At 41.9% G+C, this 19,160-nt stretch overlaps 1 protein-coding gene across 5 annotated transcripts in view; it reads left to right on the forward strand.

Moving 5' to 3' along the window:
* The window catches only part of adgrl3.1 (adhesion G protein-coupled receptor L3.1), a 220,900-nt gene that overhangs the window by 90,488 nt on the left and 111,252 nt on the right, over positions 1-19,160 (forward strand). For all 5 annotated transcript variants that reach the window (XM_033966996.2, XM_033966987.2, XM_055223687.1 and 2 more), the window contains exon 5: positions 16,842-16,951. In XM_033966996.2, coding sequence (XP_033822887.1) covers positions 16,842-16,951 — 110 coding nt within the window. The remainder of the gene's footprint in view (positions 1-16,841; positions 16,952-19,160) is intronic.

Consider the following 19,160-nt stretch of genomic DNA (forward strand, 5'->3'; position numbering starts at 1 on the left):
TTTGTTATATGCGCAGTTTACTTTCTAAAATGCTGAACCTGATTTTTACTCTCTTAAGAACGTGGAAAAACAGAACTAACGTATTTTCTGGATAATAAGTCGCACTTTTTTTCATAGTTTGGCTGTGGTGCGACTTGTACTCAGATGTGATAACTGTATATTTTTGTCTTCATTATTATGCATTTTTTGTCCGGTACGACTTATATTTCACATGTACATGGCATCTGAGTATATTTTTTTTTCTTATTTATTATGCATTTTTTGTCTGGTACGACTTATACTCCAGTGCGACTTATACTCAGATGCAATTTATATGTGAATTATATGTTTTTTTCCTTCATTATTATGTATTTTTTGTCTGATGCGTCTTATACTCTTGAAAATACGGTAGCGCATTTTAAACATTTTGCGTTTCTCCAAAGTTCTGCAGCCAGAGCATCTTAATTATTCAGTGATTATTCAGTTATAAACACGTTCTAAAGCGAAATTTTGCCATCACAATAGTGCTACAACAACTACTAGCATGCTAACTGCCTATTTCTTGACTCTTTGACGATAAAATACGTTGTAATTCGATGCGGACACTGCACAGTTCACTTATTTTGACTTCAACATCTGCACAACTGGTCCTGGCGCTTTAATTAAAGACATAGACGATGCATTTACACGTTATACAGTATTATTTCAGTCCGTACACTGTTATTATTAACCGTCCAGCTCTCCCCGAATGAGGTCATACAAGCAAACGTCCCATCTCAATGCGCACGCCGGCCTGGAGTCAGCGCGGTTCCGGTTGGGAGATGCCCCAGAGCACCCCGAGGGCCCAACTGTCACCCTTGCTCAGTGGCGTAATTAGGAGCCGTACACTTCCATTGCATATGCACACAACTGGACGTACACACACACACAGAGACGAGTATCAAGGACGGGCAGATTTAGATGGACGTATTATGAAAAGTTGACTTGAAAAATGTTTTACGTGTTTTTCTCGGCTGTCTATCCAGCGTCTTAACGGAGAATTACTGTTGCGTTTTTTTGTGTTTTTTTTCCGAATCTGTATTTCAGCCTGGTCTCGGTCCTTTTGTGTTTGTAGCTACTTCTCTTCTAACATGAAATATGCAGAACACTGTGAAAAAACAACAGCAGGCAGAGTACGCGTGCATTTTTTATACTTCGGTGTAAATTTGGGCTCTGAATTTTTATTTAATACAGAATAATACAGGCCAAGCTACAAGGAACGGCGCGCTCTCTTATGTTTCCCAGACCAGAGTAATGGAACAACTCGGAATAGAAGTATGAGAAATATCAATAACACTTCATCTGGCAGTAGTATCAACGTGTCAGTGTTTACGATTGATTTAAGGACCATTAGACACGCAAATATCACCCAAAACCACTCTCCCAAACCAGGAATACAGTCAAAGCCGCCTCCAAATGTTTGCATCTATACACCCCGTACAACCAAACGCTAACTTGTGTATTTTACTTTGAATCTGCGTCACTGAGACCTCGTCCTGAAATCGGACAACGGTGAGGTTTCCATGGTTACGGGGCAACTGCTCAAAAACAGTTGTCGGCCAAGGACTGACTCGCATAATGTGTGCGATGTGTTTGTATAGGAGATGTATCTTGCGTCAGTGTTGCCTCCGTGTGTTTTTGCTGACTTCTCTGTGTGTATTCAGTGAGGGTAGAGCGCTGGGTTTGGCGTCTAACGTTCCCAAACATATTCAGCCGTCATTCGGAAGTGACACTTTTGGGTGCATACTTGTTTTGACAAGTTTTGTGCATATTTGATGCCGGTGCTGTATTGTGTTGGCGGTGTCATAGGCGCTGGTGTTGTTCCGGTGAATGCATAGAGTTTAAAATGCTGAAAATATCATAACTATAGTAGAATGTTATTCATAATCCTACATTTACCTTCAGAATATAAGAAACATACTGGCATCATGTGTGTAAGACATTTGTGTGTTTCATTCATGAATGATACAGTGTTTGTCTCATGTGACACTCACAGCTCTTCACACTATGTACACAGAGTACACAGAGTACACAGAGTACACTGTGTACTCTACACAGACATTATACATACAGTTAAGTGTCTTGCCCAAGGATACAATAGCAGCATATGAGAGTGGGATCAAACCTCCAACCGAGGAGCCTCTTAACTCAAATAATGTGTTTAACGTGTGTTTAAGTTTGAAGTGAAACAGATTTGGATCAATATTGTGTTTGAAACGCTGGTGCTGGCGACAGGTGGTCAGAGCTGGTGGTCTGCAGTGCTGGACAGACATGTATGTATTATTCATCCATATATACTGTATATAATCTGTTGTTGTGTCAAAATGACAGTTTGCATGTTGTGAAAGAATGGCAGAACGGCGAGAGTGGCATCCTCCAGCCAAATATTAATAATTGAGCACATTTCAAAGCTGATTCCCAGCAGAGAAAACAACATTATTTTACCTGTGGCTGCTTTGACAGCCTGTTCCACCGATGACAGAAGCACATTCAGGGACTGCGGACGGCTGCTGTGTTCGGGAGAGTCTATGTGTGCGTGCGTGTGCATGTGCGTGCGTGTGGGTGCGTGTGCGTGCGTGCGTGTGGGTGTGCGTGTGTGTGTGTGTGCGCAGGTAGAAAAAGTCTGGAAGATCTGTCATTTCTTTATAAGTGCAGTGTGCTGGTTCTAGCTCCGGATGTGCTGCCTATACTTTACCCTCCTCATACGCACACACACACACACACACACACACACACACACACACACACGCACGCACACAGCTCTCTCCACTCCCCCCTTCGTCAATCACTCTTCCATTACTCCCTCCATCAGCGTTCCTCAGCACTACGTTTTATCCCTGCTCTTCAGTATCCATTCCGCTTCATTCCATTTGTCCATTTCTAAATAGCCCTACTGTATGTCTGCGCATAACCACGTCAGGGAGCTAATAAACCCCAATCCAGAGCCGGCAGCACTGCAATTTCAGACGTGATCCGGGAGGAAGGAGAGATTGGAAAGGGAGATGGCGTACAGGGCCAGACCAACAGCTTTTTATCCTTAAGCTAGATGCACTAACTCTGCTCTGGCTTCTGTCAACTCCCACTGGACACAAAGAGCACCTCCTGATTCAGTTTACTCCGATTATGTCTGTCTCCCATGGCTTAATTTTTCCCAATATACAAATTTATGTATAATATATTTCATTGCAGTGCTATTAAGTGTACCATTGTTTGCTAAACGGATTTAAAACATTTTATAGATTGGATTTATGGTACCTTAATGGGTAATTTAGGGAATTGAAATGCTTTGCTTAGGCAACACGGAGCTATAATTGTTTTCAAGTTGTGTCCGATTTGATAGAATGTAAAAGCACGGAGAAAATCTGACACGAATCGGTGCTAAAAGTGTAAAATATAAACTAAACAACCTATTGAAAGTCAAATATTTATTATGTCTCAGCATTAGCATTAGCATTAGCATTAGCGAGACTCGACTAAAGCTCCATAGAGATAAAACTGGACAGGAAGTGGTGACGCTAACATGTTTATCGTAACATTTTCTCCATGTTGTGCAGGAAGTGTGTTGCAATGAGGCACAGTGTCAGAATGATCACCTCACACTCACGTTTTAAGACAAAGACTTGACAGAATTTGTATTTTTTTTCGAACTACATGTGTTATTAAAAAGGTTGTATTGCCAATTTTAGTGCAGTCTGTTATTTTTTTGGTCAGTTTGTTGCGTTTTACCCATAGACTGTATATATAAATGGACGTAGCTAACCTGCTAGCGTCGCGATCCAAACAGGAAGTGATCATGGGCACACTTCTGCCTCCATCGACTCTGGCTCCAGTTCACTTTGTATTGAAAAACTGTCACCCCTCTCTCCGTAAAACGTTCGTATAAACCGGCGTTACACGATCCTCGTATTTTTTATCTCACTATTGTGTCCGTAAATCAAGATATGAACATTAATAACAGACAAATCAGGCGCCTTCATTCTCCGAGGTCACTCCCGCTAGCGTTAGCAACAGGTTTGATTGACAGCGTTACTAAGTGTGTACTGTACTCCCTTGCTAAACCAGAAGTGTGGGCGGAAAGAGGCGTTACTTTCAGCAGCCTCGCTCCAGATTGGCTCACTGGTTGCTATGATACTCACGATCAGATTTCCAAATACGTATCTCGACTCCAAATTAGCCGCTATAACTGCTAGCCTCGATTAGCTTCATTTGACTTGAGCCGAACGCTGTGGTGACGTCACACGATGATTACGCCCCCCGTTGCTAAGTTTGGCCGAAGAAAACGTACGCCTTACGTCTTCATAGCGTACATTTTGTGTTATTTGGCTGTCTGCAATTCAATTTCAGTTTTATTTTATTTACCGTATTTTCTGGAGTATAAGTCGCACCAGCCAAAAAATGCATAATAATGAAGAAAAAAACATAATTCACATATAAATCGCACCCGAGTATAAGTCGCACCCTCAGTCAAACTATGAAAAGTGCGACTTATACTCCGGAAAATGCAGTTTATAGCACATTTAAAATCCATATTTACGCCGCTCAAAGTGCTTCACACAAAAGTCAACAAAACAGACACATTCACAAACAACAATAAAAGAATAAAACACCATTATATCCTGTCTAGCTAGAATTAAATACCAGGGAGAAGCGGTGTGTTTTCAGTCTCGCCTTAACGACGTTGAGGATCTTTAGACGCTTATCTTCTGCATCCTTGGATTACGGCCAAAAGCGAATTATTTTTAAGAGCGCTTTCTTTCTTTCAAGACAAACTTTGACAGTTGGAAAGCATCATTTTTATTTTTAGCTTCTTTTTTCCCCTCGTAGCTTATCATTGGCGTTTGCTTTTTGCATATTTTTATTTATTTTTTTCCGTTTCTCTTGGCAGTATATGGAAATACAACCTCACACAGAGCTAATGCTGGAGATTTCCCAGACAGCTTTTTAATTGTTTCATGGTTTAAACTTATAATTATGACAATTCCTCGCCATTTATTTTAGTATGTATCAACTTTGTAACTCTGATTACTGCGTTTGTTGATGAATGGGGTCTAATCATGGTCTGAAAAAGAGAGTTGTGTTTGGATGAGCATCTGGCAACATCCCCCAAATCATGCAAATGACTTCGAGACGGCCATTTGTAATTTTTATATTTCATTACTTTACGCTCTTTAGTACATCCGCTCGTCACCCGCGATAGTCGTAAATGATAACGGCGTTAGTCCTGTCACGATAACACGTTTTAAAACACGATATATATATAGGTATGGAGATGTACTTCGATAAACGATAATACTAAAACTACTTACCTCTGACGCAGTAACAGTAAAATAATCTACGTTGGAGCGACAGTTGGTAGAGTTTTTGTCCTCTGATCTGAATGTTGGCGGTTCGAATCCTGAAAAAAATCATTTGTGGAGCGGTCAAATCCACTGACACACAAGTTGGCGGTACGATTCCAGCTCCCACAGATCAATGCTGTTGTTGCGTCCTTGGGCAAAACACTTAACCCGGGTGTATAAATGTAAATAAACAGTATCGTTAAAAAGCCTGAGTTGCTTTAAATAAATAGCACGTGTTCAGCCTTTTACAGCTCAGCAAAAAAATACCCCAAGTCTCTCCATTTTCACGAAGAAATACTGTATTTTCCGGATTATAAGTCGCACTTTTTCATAGTTTGTTTGTGGCTGCGACTTATATGTGAAGTTATTCAAATATATAATGTCACATCGTCGTTATTGTCACACTGACGACTCCTCAAGGGCGCTCTAGACTTGTGTACTTGTATTTACTTTTCCTGTACCACCGAACATTTAAAATTTCAACATTACGGTGATTTAAAAGACAGACTGAACAACAACGTAAAAGAAAATCGTATTCTGCTGAGTCTGATGACGCAGAAGAGGAAGTGGATTTGTTCAGAAGCGACACCGAGGATGAAGAATTGAATGGATTTAGTGATTTGGAGTGAGATCCAGAGTAAACTCGTTGTAAACTTGTACGTTAACAAACCAGACACGTGTTCAGTTCTGTCTGTGCTTCATGTCGCTGAATAAATATAAATGTGTTACGTTAGCGTTAGCGTGATGTACTCATATTCAGCCTGTTGTTCCACATTTTATTCTTATTATTATAATTTGCCTTTAAAGATAAAATGTCTGTTCTTGGTTTCAGATTTTGTAAAATAAATGTCCCCAAAAAATGCGACTTATATGTTTTTTTCTTCATTATTATGCATTTTTTGGCTGGTGCGGCTTATACTCCAGAGCGATTTATAATCCAGAACATACAATACTGACCCCCAAAATATTTAGTTTAATACATTGAATGATAAGTTGATATAGTAATTATTTTCGCAGGTCTAAATGCTGTAAAAGTCGCGAACATTTTGACTGTCCTTGTGCCTCTTTTCTGTATTATCTCTAGTTGTTCCCGAGTAACAACAAAACAAGCTTCATTTTTAAACACAATTGACATTTTTAGATAATTTGCACATCGGTATTCCTCTCCTTCCTCGCACGTGTTGTTTTTGCTTCTTTTAGCGTGCCGTTGAAACGCTTCTGTCATGCCTATGCCTCCTCAGATACGTCCCTCGCTACTCGCCGGGATTAATCCTCTCCTCTGTCGCTCTCCCTTTCCCTTTCTCTCTCCTTCGCTCGCTGTAATTATGTCCTTCTGCAACACATCTGCACTCTCTCTCGCCCGCGCGCTCGCAAATATTTATTCCCTTTTGCATCTGCCCGCACACGCAACTCACACCCACGGCAAGCCTCATCGAATCATCAGTCAGCCGCTGGTGTTGATATGACAGAAGAGAGGAGTGTGGTCTGCCAAACAAAGTGAAAAACATCAAGAGACAATAACGGCGGCAGGAGCGGCATCACGGCCCTCTCTCTCTCTTGCTTTCTCTCCGCCTGCCACTGCTAGCGAGCTTTGTTAGCGAGCATTTTGTGTGTGCAAGGGAGTGTTTTGGTGCAAAGGGAAGAAAGCCAGCAGGCAAGGCGGGATCCGGGCCACTGCCTTGTTTTGATGTGGTCATGCTAATTAAAAAAAAGAGAGTGTTTTTCAGCCAGCACCAAGGATAAGGCAAACACATTAAAAGGTGCATCGTGGAATAAGCTGTAAAAACAGTGTGTGTTGAGGAACGGCGCAGTTGAAATTGAGTCTTTGTTTAGCCGTAACAAAAAATATAGTTGACCTTATTAAACCGATTGATTGACACACTTTTTTTTACACTAAACATAGACTGTGTGTATAAATGGACATGGCTAACGTGCTAGCCGCCGCGTTCAGGATAAGAAGTGCACTTAAGCGTGTTTCCAGCGCCATCGACTCTTCGGCTTCAGTTCACTTTCTATTGAAAAACTGTCATCCGTCTCTCCGTAACCGCTGCTGTCAGACTCGTCATTTTTGGTCTTAAAATGTTCGTATTAACCCGCGTTTAATTCACCACCGCGTCCGTAAATCAAGATATGAACCTTAACAACAGACAAATCTCCAAAGCTCCTGTAACCGCGAGCCACGACGAGCTTCGTTTGACTGGAACCGAACGCTACGGGCGACGTGACGCTCGCTTAGTCCACTTCTTTACACAGTCTGTGATAAAAATGTACAGCGTTTAACCCACGTCTGGAGCCATGTTTTTACAATCCCACTCTCCATTTTTGCATTTTGTCTCCTCCTACTCTTCTACGTTCGGTCATATATCCACGCCGCCTCGTGTTATATATGGACCGCGCTGCATCCTTAACCTTTAAAACTCCCAATTGCCATTCTCGTGTTGTGTGAAGTTGCCGTCTTGGTAAACACATTGGCAGACTATGAGAGGAGACAGGAGGAGAGGCGGTAGACGGAAGTGCAGCCGCAGCACAGGGGAGAGCTTCTTCGGCTGTGCTTTAGACTTTAGACTCAGACGACTCAGACAGCGCGGTGACGTCAGCGCCGGCTTTACCGAGGACGGAGGGATAGAGGCGCAATCAGAGGGACACCGGAGATCGGCGCCCGCGGGGAGCTGGGGGGGGATGAGCGAGATATTAAAATGGGAAGCGAGGAGCTAAGGAGACAAGCAAGCAATAAGAGACCCACCACATCTATATCCGGGCGCGACTTTGGAAACTGCGGCTAAGTGGGTTTAGGGTAGATAAACAGACACAGAGCAGCCAGCCTGTGAGACAAAGAAAAGGGATGCAGGGGGAGGCTGAATAATTCCTGGGTGGAAACGGTGAAGACAAACGCAGAGGAAGAAATTGGTTTATTATCTGGGCTTTAGAGAGTGAAGCAAGGAGAAACAGAGCGGCAGAACCAAAAATAGGTGAGGGGAAGAGACGGTGATAGCAGAAAGGATGGGACATGAGCAAGGGGGAGATTATGTCAAGTCTTTGCACTACGGCTTCTGTTTAAAATAGCTTTCAATAACCTTCTGTGGTGCGTGAGTCAGCTGTGAAAAGTCCCCCACACCGGAGACACTTTCGGCACAATCGTCAAGCGGAGATAAACACAGTCATACCGCCGACCCAAGACGAGTTCAGATTTCTTCCTGAACTATTTGCATCTAGTCTCGGTTTGCGTAGTGTCTATAAACATGAAAAGAAAAGGAACAGCGTGGATCATGTGTCCTTAATTTTCGTAGGGGATTGGTCGAGTTGTTCAAGAAATCAAAACCAAATACACCAAAACGAAGCAAAAACTTGTAGCGAAACTATATCCTCATTTGAGCAAGCGTTTGTACTGAAGAAATGACATGTATGAACAGTTTTAGTGGTGAAGAAAACAGTAAAATCTCTTGTCCTTGCATCAAAATCAAATTAGAAATGTTAAAACTATGACGCCCGTAGAATCTTGATGTAAAAACAAAGCTGTTATGCAAACTCAAAAAGTCGATTTCGCATAACTTAACCACGCCATAGTTGTTTTCGCTCACCCGAGGTTGTGTTCCGACTGATTTCTGCATATTTGACTGATCTTTAATCGCTTATTTTCAAGACATACTCCCGATCAATCCCCGTTTTCACCGCCAGCGGCACACGCCCACTGTTCTCCATTTACTCCGTTCTACACTTTTATTTTCTCGATTGGCGATATGCGTAGGATTCGGCAGCTTCGCGTAGTCATTTTTGGTACGAATGAAACAAAAAACGCCAACCCGCCAACGTGATCTGCGGCTCTCCATCAGACGTCTTTGTTGTTGCGATGAAGACGGATTTACGGCGACGTCAGCTCCGAGTGACCAGCCATTTTAGACGAATGTTACGATTTAAAATGTGCAAATTATAACGGTGATCCATAGATGTCATAGATTATAGCTACGGAGCACAAAAGGTCTGCTCTAAACTGATTAAAGTCACTGACCAACCGGCTAATTCACTGCACGAGAAGCGTTTTAAAATGCTGCCTAGCCTCACCATATTCCCACAGCACAACCGGTGTATTAAAGTTAGCTCTATAATTCACGGATCCTCTTCCTCTCTCTAATTTGATAATGACGAGTGGTGATGTCATAAATGTTTCCACACTCACAGATTCACACAGAGGTGTCACGGAGGCGCACCACGTGACCACATTACGGAACGAATCAATAAAGGATTCGTTGCCGAGCGCTCACATGAATTATTTATCAGGCTGTTGTACGTGCGCCATATTATTATAATACGTACGGCCGGCTGAAAAGCGGAGTGCACGGGCGGCGGGATGGTTACGAACGTGGAGACATGGGGAATTATCATACAGTGGTGTTGACAAAAAAATGTAAATGCAGATACTGATCGATAACGAAACTAGTATCAACAGGATTTAATGGGCAAATCCAGAATGAGCTCACTGCGTTTTTTTAAGTTGTACGTATTGATTGATCAGTCTGGTTCCCACGTCTCAAACCCCGGTCAAACGTCAGATCTGTTTTGTGGAACGAAGCAGCTCATTGGTCATCTACGATTTACAAATAAAACCAAATACATCTCACCTCAGATTTTACTGCTTCGCTCATTGATTCTGCAGAAATCCACCGTGTTTTTCAGGTGTTTCAAATGGATAATCCACCTGTCGATCACGCTCAGATTGGAGATTCACCAATGACCAGCCTCACATCTTCATAAAGTTTTGAAGAAGTGTGTTTTCTGGACCCCAGGCAAACACAGGACCTTTGCTGAATAGTGTTAGACGAGTCTGGCTGTAGCTGGTAACATCAGATCAGTGCATCTTGTTTAGTGAAAATGATGTATTGTGTTGTTGCAGAGGAGTGATTTTAATCATCATTGTTGAAATACTGAGGTTCTGTTTGTAAAGGATGGAGAAAATGCCAGTGATTCACTTCCCTTTGGGTCAGACGCACAAAAACAACCAGAGCAAAAACTAAAAAATATTTGCTACTGTCAGAAAGTAATCCAAAAGATTCAATTTTAGATTGTGATGCTCCAAACCTAATTTTCATACCACAATGAAAAAAAAAATAGTAATAGTAGTTTCTTTTATTTTATTATGTGATCTGAAACTAGGTCTGATACTAAAACATCACGCAGGGTCAAAAAAGGTGAAATGATTTGGGGAAATACATTATTTTTTTACATTTTTTCTAACAAACGTTGCGCTTTGATTTGTGATTTACATTTAAAAAATCAGATTCTGTTCAAAGATCACATTCTAAACAGAAGAAGAAGAAGAAGAAGAAGTGACAAAAACACTGAAATACAAAAATCACATTTCCGGGTTTGCACTGATCTAAATTACAGGTTTGAGGCAGGAGATTTTGTTGTTTGTGGAGGAAATGATGGTACTTCAAAAATTGCAGTCTATGCGATATGCTAATTTTGTCGCTTCAGATTGCAATTTCGATTTGATTGTGATTAATCTTGCAGGTCTAGAAACAATATTTGAAATCTGTGTCTGTTTTTTTTTAACGCCTTTTTTGGTAACTCTGCATCATAGACTGTATAAAGAGGTGGATTATGGGAGTGTGACGTCGCCCACAGCGTTCGGCTCCGGTCAAATGAAGCTCATCGAGGCTAGTGCGGTTATAGCGGCCATTTTGGAGACAAGTTCCATTGTAGGAATTCCAACCATGAGTATCATAGCAACCAAAGAGCCAATCCGGAGCGAGGCTGTTTAAGGCTAACGCTAACAGGACCTCAGGGAAAGAAGGCGCCTAATTTGTCTGTTATTAATGTTCATATCTTGATTTAGGGGCAAAATTGCTAAATAAAAATACAGTGGTCCCTCGTTTATCGCGGAGGTTACGCTCTAAAAATAACCCGCAATAGTAGTTAGATTTATTTTTTACAGTTATTCTCTATGTTTTAGGCTGTAAAACCCCTCACCACACACTTTATACACTTTTCTCACACAGGCGTTAACATTTTCTCACGTTTCTCTCTCGTTTAAACACAAAGTTCAAACCTTCGTCGGCATCTTTGTCGGTGCAGAACGTTTCATCGACGTCGTGGGTTTTGTCGGGGAGAAAACAAATTGCAAACGTACAGCACTTCAGAGTCACACTGCGATCCAACGTTTATGTAAGTTTGTCTGGACACATTCTGTACTGGACAGGAGACACAGCACGGAGGAGACTGATGGACAATGGTCTACAGTCCAACAGCCAATCAGGACGCACAACACAATGCACGTTCAGACGCTGTAAAAAAAAACGTAAAATTACACAAAAGCGAGACCGCGAAAGGTGAACCGCGATATAGCGAGGGACAACTGTACCAGGATCATGTAGAGCGGGTTGATTTTAACTTCAGGACCAAAATGAGGAGTCTGACAGCAGCAGTTACAGAGAAGAGCGACAGTTTTTCAATAGAAAGTGAACTGGAGCCAAAGTCGATGGAGCTGGACGCGCGCCCACGATCACTTCCTATTTGTAACGCGTCCGCTAGCAGGTTAGCTACGCCCATTTATACATCCAGTCTATGCTCCGTGTATAAATCCATTTGCGCTTGTTACTCCGCACGCCGCACCATTACAGCTTTTAGTTTTATTTCTATCTCCGGCATGTGCGCTCTGATTCACCACTACGACCCAGACGGCGATGTCGGTACGTGGCCGTTCTGGACAAAGTTACGCCGGGGTGTCATTCTGCGTCGCCCCCCCGGTCCACGACGCCAGCGCTGTGACAGGTGAGTGATGATGGAGGCGCCGGGGCAAGAAATTAAAAGGCACAGAGGCGCGAGAAGAAGAAGAAGAAGCAGCAGCAGCAGCGTGCGAGGAGCGAGGAGCAAGAAGACTGGCGGCCATTGTTATTAGAATACGAACGTCGCAGCCGCGGAGGGGAAGAGTTGTGAGGATGACCATAAGCGATCGCGGGACCACTGGGCAGCAACTGACGCCGGACTGCGCTCGTTCAAATTAGTACCGCAAATGTAAGACAAAAAGTTAAATTAGCTCCCATGCATATTTCATTATGCAAATTGGCGAATGATACGGCGAGGAGGAGAAACTTGAGGCGAGTTTGGCGTTCGGCTCATTAAAAATATCTCAATGGGAGAATGGGAATGTTTTTAATGTAAATCCCGGTGTCTGACAGGTGCACTGAGAGGAGAGAGTGGAGAGAGGAGTAATAATTGAAAGAATATATTCAGATGAGAAGAGAAATGGTTTCGTAATACCCCTCAGAATACACACATATATTCAATTTATGCAATCCATCCACCTAATGTGTTAGTCCTGGCTTGTTCCAATAATTATTAACAGTGAGGAGGAGTGCAATGGAGATAAAGCGTCACCTTGTATAAGCCCACAGACCACATTACTACATGTGTCTGTCTGGTTAATTTATGTGCTACATTGTCCTGCTCTCAATTAGCTTTGATTATGAAGAATGGTCACGGACGGTGTAATTATAAAGACATAAATGACATTTTTTACACATTGTACGCAGCGACAATGGGCTTCCTCCCGCAGGGTTGTAAATAACGTACCTCGTATAAACAACACCCTTGACCTGCGGCGATGTAACGTGGGGATAATTCACGCTGTCAGAACGTGTGTTGTGGTTACGGTGCGGGTTTGTCTGGGATGATTAGATTAAAACTCAAACTTGTGAATTATTGCGTCTCCTTTTCGGGCTCGGATGGTCACGGTGAACTCCATTTGGCTGTTTTGGACGAGAATGAGCCTTTTTCTGTCAAGTTTGTATGCGTTTTTACACAGATTAACGCAGAACCTACGCAAGAATCAACACAGAAATCGAGCAAACAAACATTTTACATTATTATTATTAATATAGCGAAACGTTTTATTTAGACTCTACAGAATTCCAGTGGGTAAACGAACTCCCGCTCTCAGTTTGAACCGTTTTAAACAAGATCCGAGCCCCGGTCATCTCTCGCTTTCTGTGATTAGTTTGTTGTTAAAACGAGTTCTCACATTGGCTTCTGTTGTAAATAAATTGTAAAAGAGCCAGTCTTTTGAACGGCTCTTTGAAAGGAACGGATCCAAAAGATTCGGATCCCATAAAAGAGGCAAAAGTCACATCACAAGTCACAGCCAACGACATTACATTACATTGAAACTACTGGAAACTCTTTATAATACTTTAACTTTTGATAGACTAAGTACATCACGCACAAACATATTAATTATTATAAACCGTATGAATTAACTATCGGTGCTTTATAAGGATAATTAACCTCCTAAGACCCGAGTTCTTACACGACTTTATTAATTTCTTTGTTATTTGAGCGGATTGGACCTGATGAGTGTAAAAATAAAACATTATCTTTGTACATTATGAGAAAAATGATGTCCATATACTTTTTAATGATTTACACAGAACAAAATAAAATGACATGTGAATAATAATTTGCAAAAACATTTACTAATTACCCTAAACACAGGAACATTTGTCCTGAGTTAAAACGACAATTGTGCGTCTTGGAACAATGTGGATCGTTTGAAGAGCTGCTGACAGGAGCAAACATTTGTCAAAGTCAACAAAGTCCATCTTAAATCTAAATTATAATGTGTTAAACTCGTCTGTCGCCTTTAAGTGACAGTTTAATGACCTCATATGTGGACACCAGGACCTTATAGAGAAATAATGTGTGTATTATGGCCTAGAATGTCCAAACTGTGTCGTTGTATACGCCACGTCCTGGGAGGTTAAGGTGTAGTTATTCTAAAGTGGTATCAACTAATGAAAAAGTGAAAAAATAACAAATAGGCATGCATCAATCCAGCTTTTCCAGTTGTGATACCGATACTATGGCTTTTAATATCTACCAATACCCGATATCAACCGGTCCAGAGACATTTATTCCCTTTAAACTGAAGTAAAATAAGTCAAATGTGTTAGGTCGCTGGTATTTACTCCTTAAATAATAGCAGAACAGCTTTGTATAAATAAAAGTTCAAACATAATGAGACTTTCCGGGCCAATTCCAACGTATAAATAGTCTTATTACGTGGATTTATGTGTCCAAACAGGATATCGACTGAACCGAGATCCGATTCACCAGATTTTTCTGTATCGGGTCACTGCATCCGTTAACTTAAATAACACTGACCCAAACAAAATGGGGTCACGTTATCGCTAACTGTGTATTTCCACCTGCAGTGTGTGGACGTGTTGATTTACCAAAACCATTAGAATGTGCATATATAGTACTTCAGGGAGCAGCGGGGATAAATTCCTTAAGCAACATAACAACTGACATGTATTTGAAAGTGTATAATACAGCTTTTAATATTTATCTAATCACCTTTACTTAAGAGCGTTTCCCTCATGTCGCTAATACGCGCTCACCTCATGTATACGTCTACCTAAGTGTGCTAATGAAATACTGAAACACATTTAGCCTGTCAAAGGAGAGGGCCCCTTGGTGATTAGAATTAATTATTACAAGTCTGGGCCACACTAGTTTTAAAGCCATAGGTTAGCGTGTTCACTGCTGCTGCAAAATAGTAAAGAAACACGCAAACGCTCAGGTCGTTTTGTGTGACAGGGCTTTAGTTCCTTCGTATGGAGGCTTTTTTTTGTTTTTTGTTGTTATTTTTTAACTAGTACAATGGCTTTGTTAGTGGAAAAGTGTAGAGTGAGAAGAAGATACTGTATGCTCCTCCTCAGCACTAGTCCTGGTTTAGTTCTGTTTAATCCTGGTTTAGTTTTGGTTTAGTCCTGGTTTAGTCCTGGTTTAGTCCATGTTTAATCCTGGTTTAGTCCTGGTTTTGTCCTGGTCTGTCTTGGTTTAGTCCTGGTTTAGTCCTGGTTTAGTCTTGGTTTAGTCTTGGTTTAGTCCTGGTTTAGTCCTGGTTTAGTCCATGTTTAATCCTGGTTTAGTCCTGGTTTTGTCCTGGTCTAGTCCTGGTTCAGTCCTGGTTTAGTCCTGGTTTATTCTTGGTTTAGTCCTGATTTAGTCCTGGTTTAGTCCTGGTTTAGTCCTGGTTTAGTCCTGATTTAGTCCTGATTTAGTCCTGGTTTAGTCCTGGTTTAGTCCTGGTTTAGTCCTGATTTAGTCCTGATTTAGTCCTGGTTTAGTCCTGATTTAGTCCTGGTTTAGTCCTGTTTTAGTCCTGTTTTAGTCCTGGTTTACTCCTGGTTTACTCCTGGTTTAGGTCTTGTTTTTCACTCAGTACAGTGGCTTCGTTAGTAGAAAAGTGCACCGTGAGAAGATACTACATGCTTCTCCTCATCATCAGTCTAACGCACATGTGTCAAACTCAAGGCCCGTGGGCCAAATGCAGCCCGTCACGTCATTTTATGTGGCCTGAGACAAGGTAAATTAAAAGGTATGACTGTCCTAAAATATCACTTCATCAGGAGAGACAAAGTTACACAGACATTTTTTAATATCTATGCAAATGTATATGCAATATTTGTAACTTGAATAAGTGATAAATACAGAAACGGTAAATTAACCAGATTAAACAATAGTTACATTTATTGTACATTTATACTGTCTTACATTTGAGAGCACCATTTTGCTGATGTGGCCCTGTGTGAAAATGAGTCCGACACCTTTAGACTCTCAGGGTTCTTCATCGCACATGACGGACGAAGGTCACGGCGAAGCGGCCATTTTCAAAGCGAGAGTGGTGCATCGTTCTTCACGTCATGTGTAGGTGGGCGGCGTTATGAGCGATGGTAATGGGCTTTATATCCTTTGAGGCCTGTCACGATAACACATTTTGAAGTGGGATGTATGGATGAAGTAAATATAGACGATAAACGATAATATTTAAAGCGTGTTAAGTTTCGTTGAGCTGCATTAAACTGTTTTTAAACGGTCAGTGTCATTACGTGTCATGAGCTGCAACAAATTAATAGCAGAATGAAGCAATAACTAGCCACAGAAGTTAGTTTTTTCAACCCTCTACACCTCAAATTTGATCGTATTGCAACAAAAACACCCAAAATCTCCTCAGTTTACACACAAGTTGAACAATAAATCGATCAGGACAGGCCTAGTCAGGTGATTAGCTTAGAATATTAGCTCATAATTCAACTTTCTTCCGCTCAAATCTTTAAAAATGACCAAAAATGTAAATACGGACTCCCCGGGGAGGTGTTCCGGGCATGTCCCACCAGGAGGAGGCAGACTCGGGGTAGACTCAGGACACGCTGAAGGGACTGTGTCTCTCGGCTGGCCTGGGAACGCCTTGGGGTCCCACCGCTAGAGCTGGAGGACGTGTCTGGGGTGAGGGAAGTCTGGGAAGGCCGCCCCTGTGACCCAGCACCGGATAAACGGAAGAAAATGGACGGATGGATAAATATGGACTCAAAAAATATAATTCCATCCATCATTTACTGAAGTCGATGTAGTATTTTTTATAACAGACCTATATTGTGCTTACTTTGATAATAATTAATGTGTTTTTCTTTCTATTTTTTACAGATGCAACAACCGGACACAGTGTGCGGTCGTGGCCGGTCCAGACGTGTTCCCCGACCCCTGTCCCGGGACCTACAAGTATTTGGAAGTCCAATATGAATGCGTGCCATATAGTAAGTATCTTTTACAGAGTACTTGTGTTTTTTGTAGTATTGGCGTGAAAAAAACACAAAAAAAAACAACTATGAAACTAGGGCAGCGTCTGATTCACTGTGTCTACACCATTGCACCATACAGCGGTAGCAGCATTGTTAGCGGCGGTGTACCGTACAACCAGGGACTGTTGACTCGAGCGAAATGTTCTCGCCGTTAACAGATATTTGACAACTTTGCAAAGTGTCAAACCGACTTTTTTCGCCGCACTTTCGCGTTATAATTACGAACAAACTATTTTATATTAATCAAAAGTGAAAGTACTAACTGCTTACACATCATAAATTAGCTTGATGAAAATGGTGGTTTCTCTTTTAAGACGTAATTACAACAGATGCTAATAGAGAAGGCTGCGAACGCTCACATTGGCCAACCCCTCTTAATTAACTTACTTAACAAAAACATTGGGCTAAGTGTCGAAAACCATTCACTAATTAGCTTTATTTCATGGTCGGCTAGTGCAGGCCTGTGCGGTGGAAACAGATCTGGAGGGCCCTGGAGTGAGTTTGGACACAGCTTGGTACTAAGACGTGTAAACTATGAGGAAATTTAGCCTTAGTACTGCAGTAAAAGGAAAAATTTAATATGTCAACTGGGCAAAAAGTTGTAGGAGTGAATGCAACGCAAGTTTGTACAGCACAAAGTAATTCAAAGTGCTTTACAGAATAAGAAAGACATGCATAAATAATCACTAGTAACTGTCATAAAATGAGCATTAAAACAGAAAAGTGCAGAATAAACCCCTTTCAGTCACATGCACAGATAAACAGAACTGTTTAGACTGGATTTAAACATTGTCAAAGTCGAGGTCTGTCTCACATCTTCAGGAAGAATGTTCCAGGTTTTAGCTGCAGAAAAATGAAATGCTGATTCTCCATGTTTAGTCCTGGTTTAGTCCTGGTTTAGTCCTGGTTTAGTCCTGGTTTAGTCCTGGTTTAGTCCTGGTCTAGTCCTGGTCTAGTCCTGGTTTAGTCCTGGTCTAGTCCTGGTCTAGTCCTGGTTTAGTCCTGGTCTAGTCCTGGTCTAGTCCTGCTTTAGTCCTGGCTTAGTCCTTGTTCAGTCCTGGTTTAGTCCTGGTTTAGTCCTGGTTTAGTCCTGGTTTGGTCCTGGTTTAGTCCTGGTTTGGTCCTGGTTTAGTCCTGGTTTAATCCTGGTTTAATCCTGGTTTAATCCTGGTTTAGTCCTGATTTAGTCCTGGTTTAATCCTGGTTTAGTCCTTGTTTAGTCCCGGTTTAGTCCTGGTTTAGTCCTGGTCTAGTCCTGGTTCAGTCCTGGTCTAGTCCTGGTTTAGTCCTGGTTTAGTCCTGGTTCAGTCCTGGTTTAGTCCTGGTTTAGTCCTGGTTTAGTCCTCCTCATGTGAGATGGTTCTTGTGGCTCATGTGGGAGATGTTCTTTGGTGCTGGTCCATGGAGAGACTTGTTCACACTGAGCTGCTTTAAAGTCTCTGAGCCACAGGAGCCACAGACCTGAGCCACAGGACACATGTGTGAAGTACTTCCTGGTTCTAGTCCTGAGCCACAGGACACATGTGTGAAGTACTTCCTGGTTCTAGTCCTGACCCGAGCAGCAGTGTTCTGGATGTTCTGTTCTGTCTTAAGGCTCGTTTGGAGAGGACAGTGAACAGGACGTTACAGTCGTCTAATCTACTGGACACAAACACAGGATAAGTCTGTCTAAGTCTGGTTTTGACAGTATTATTCTTCTGTTCTGGTCAGATTACTGCTGGACACTGCCTTATATCTGTCTGAAGGGAGGAGCTAACTACACTGAAGCTAACACACTCATACAACTTTTGCCCAGTTGACAGATTAGATTTTTTCTTTCACCGTGGGTCGTACTCGGCTGAGCTTTTTGCACAGACTTTGTAAATAGCCCTGTCACTTTTAGGTACATTTAGGCACAAACACACTATCTTCACTATCAGGACTGTTTGAAAACTCGAGCTTGTGCACGGCCGCGTCTCTCTGAGTTCATCTGAGTGGTTGAGTGATGACACTATACTCACCGGGAATGTCCTCGGGAAGGATGTGGAAGAAGAATGGTTTCAAATGATGACAGATGGCCCAAAGACCTCTGACCCCGCGATAACAGTCAGTGAGGTTGTGTTCGTCCGAGCGTAATATTCGTGGGACCAGGGAGGCAACATCTCCAGCAACTGTGAGAATCTTC

This window comes from Periophthalmus magnuspinnatus, chromosome 1 (genome assembly GCF_009829125.3).
Source record: "Periophthalmus magnuspinnatus isolate fPerMag1 chromosome 1, fPerMag1.2.pri, whole genome shotgun sequence".
Lineage (NCBI taxonomy): Eukaryota > Metazoa > Chordata > Actinopteri > Gobiiformes > Gobiidae > Periophthalmus > Periophthalmus magnuspinnatus.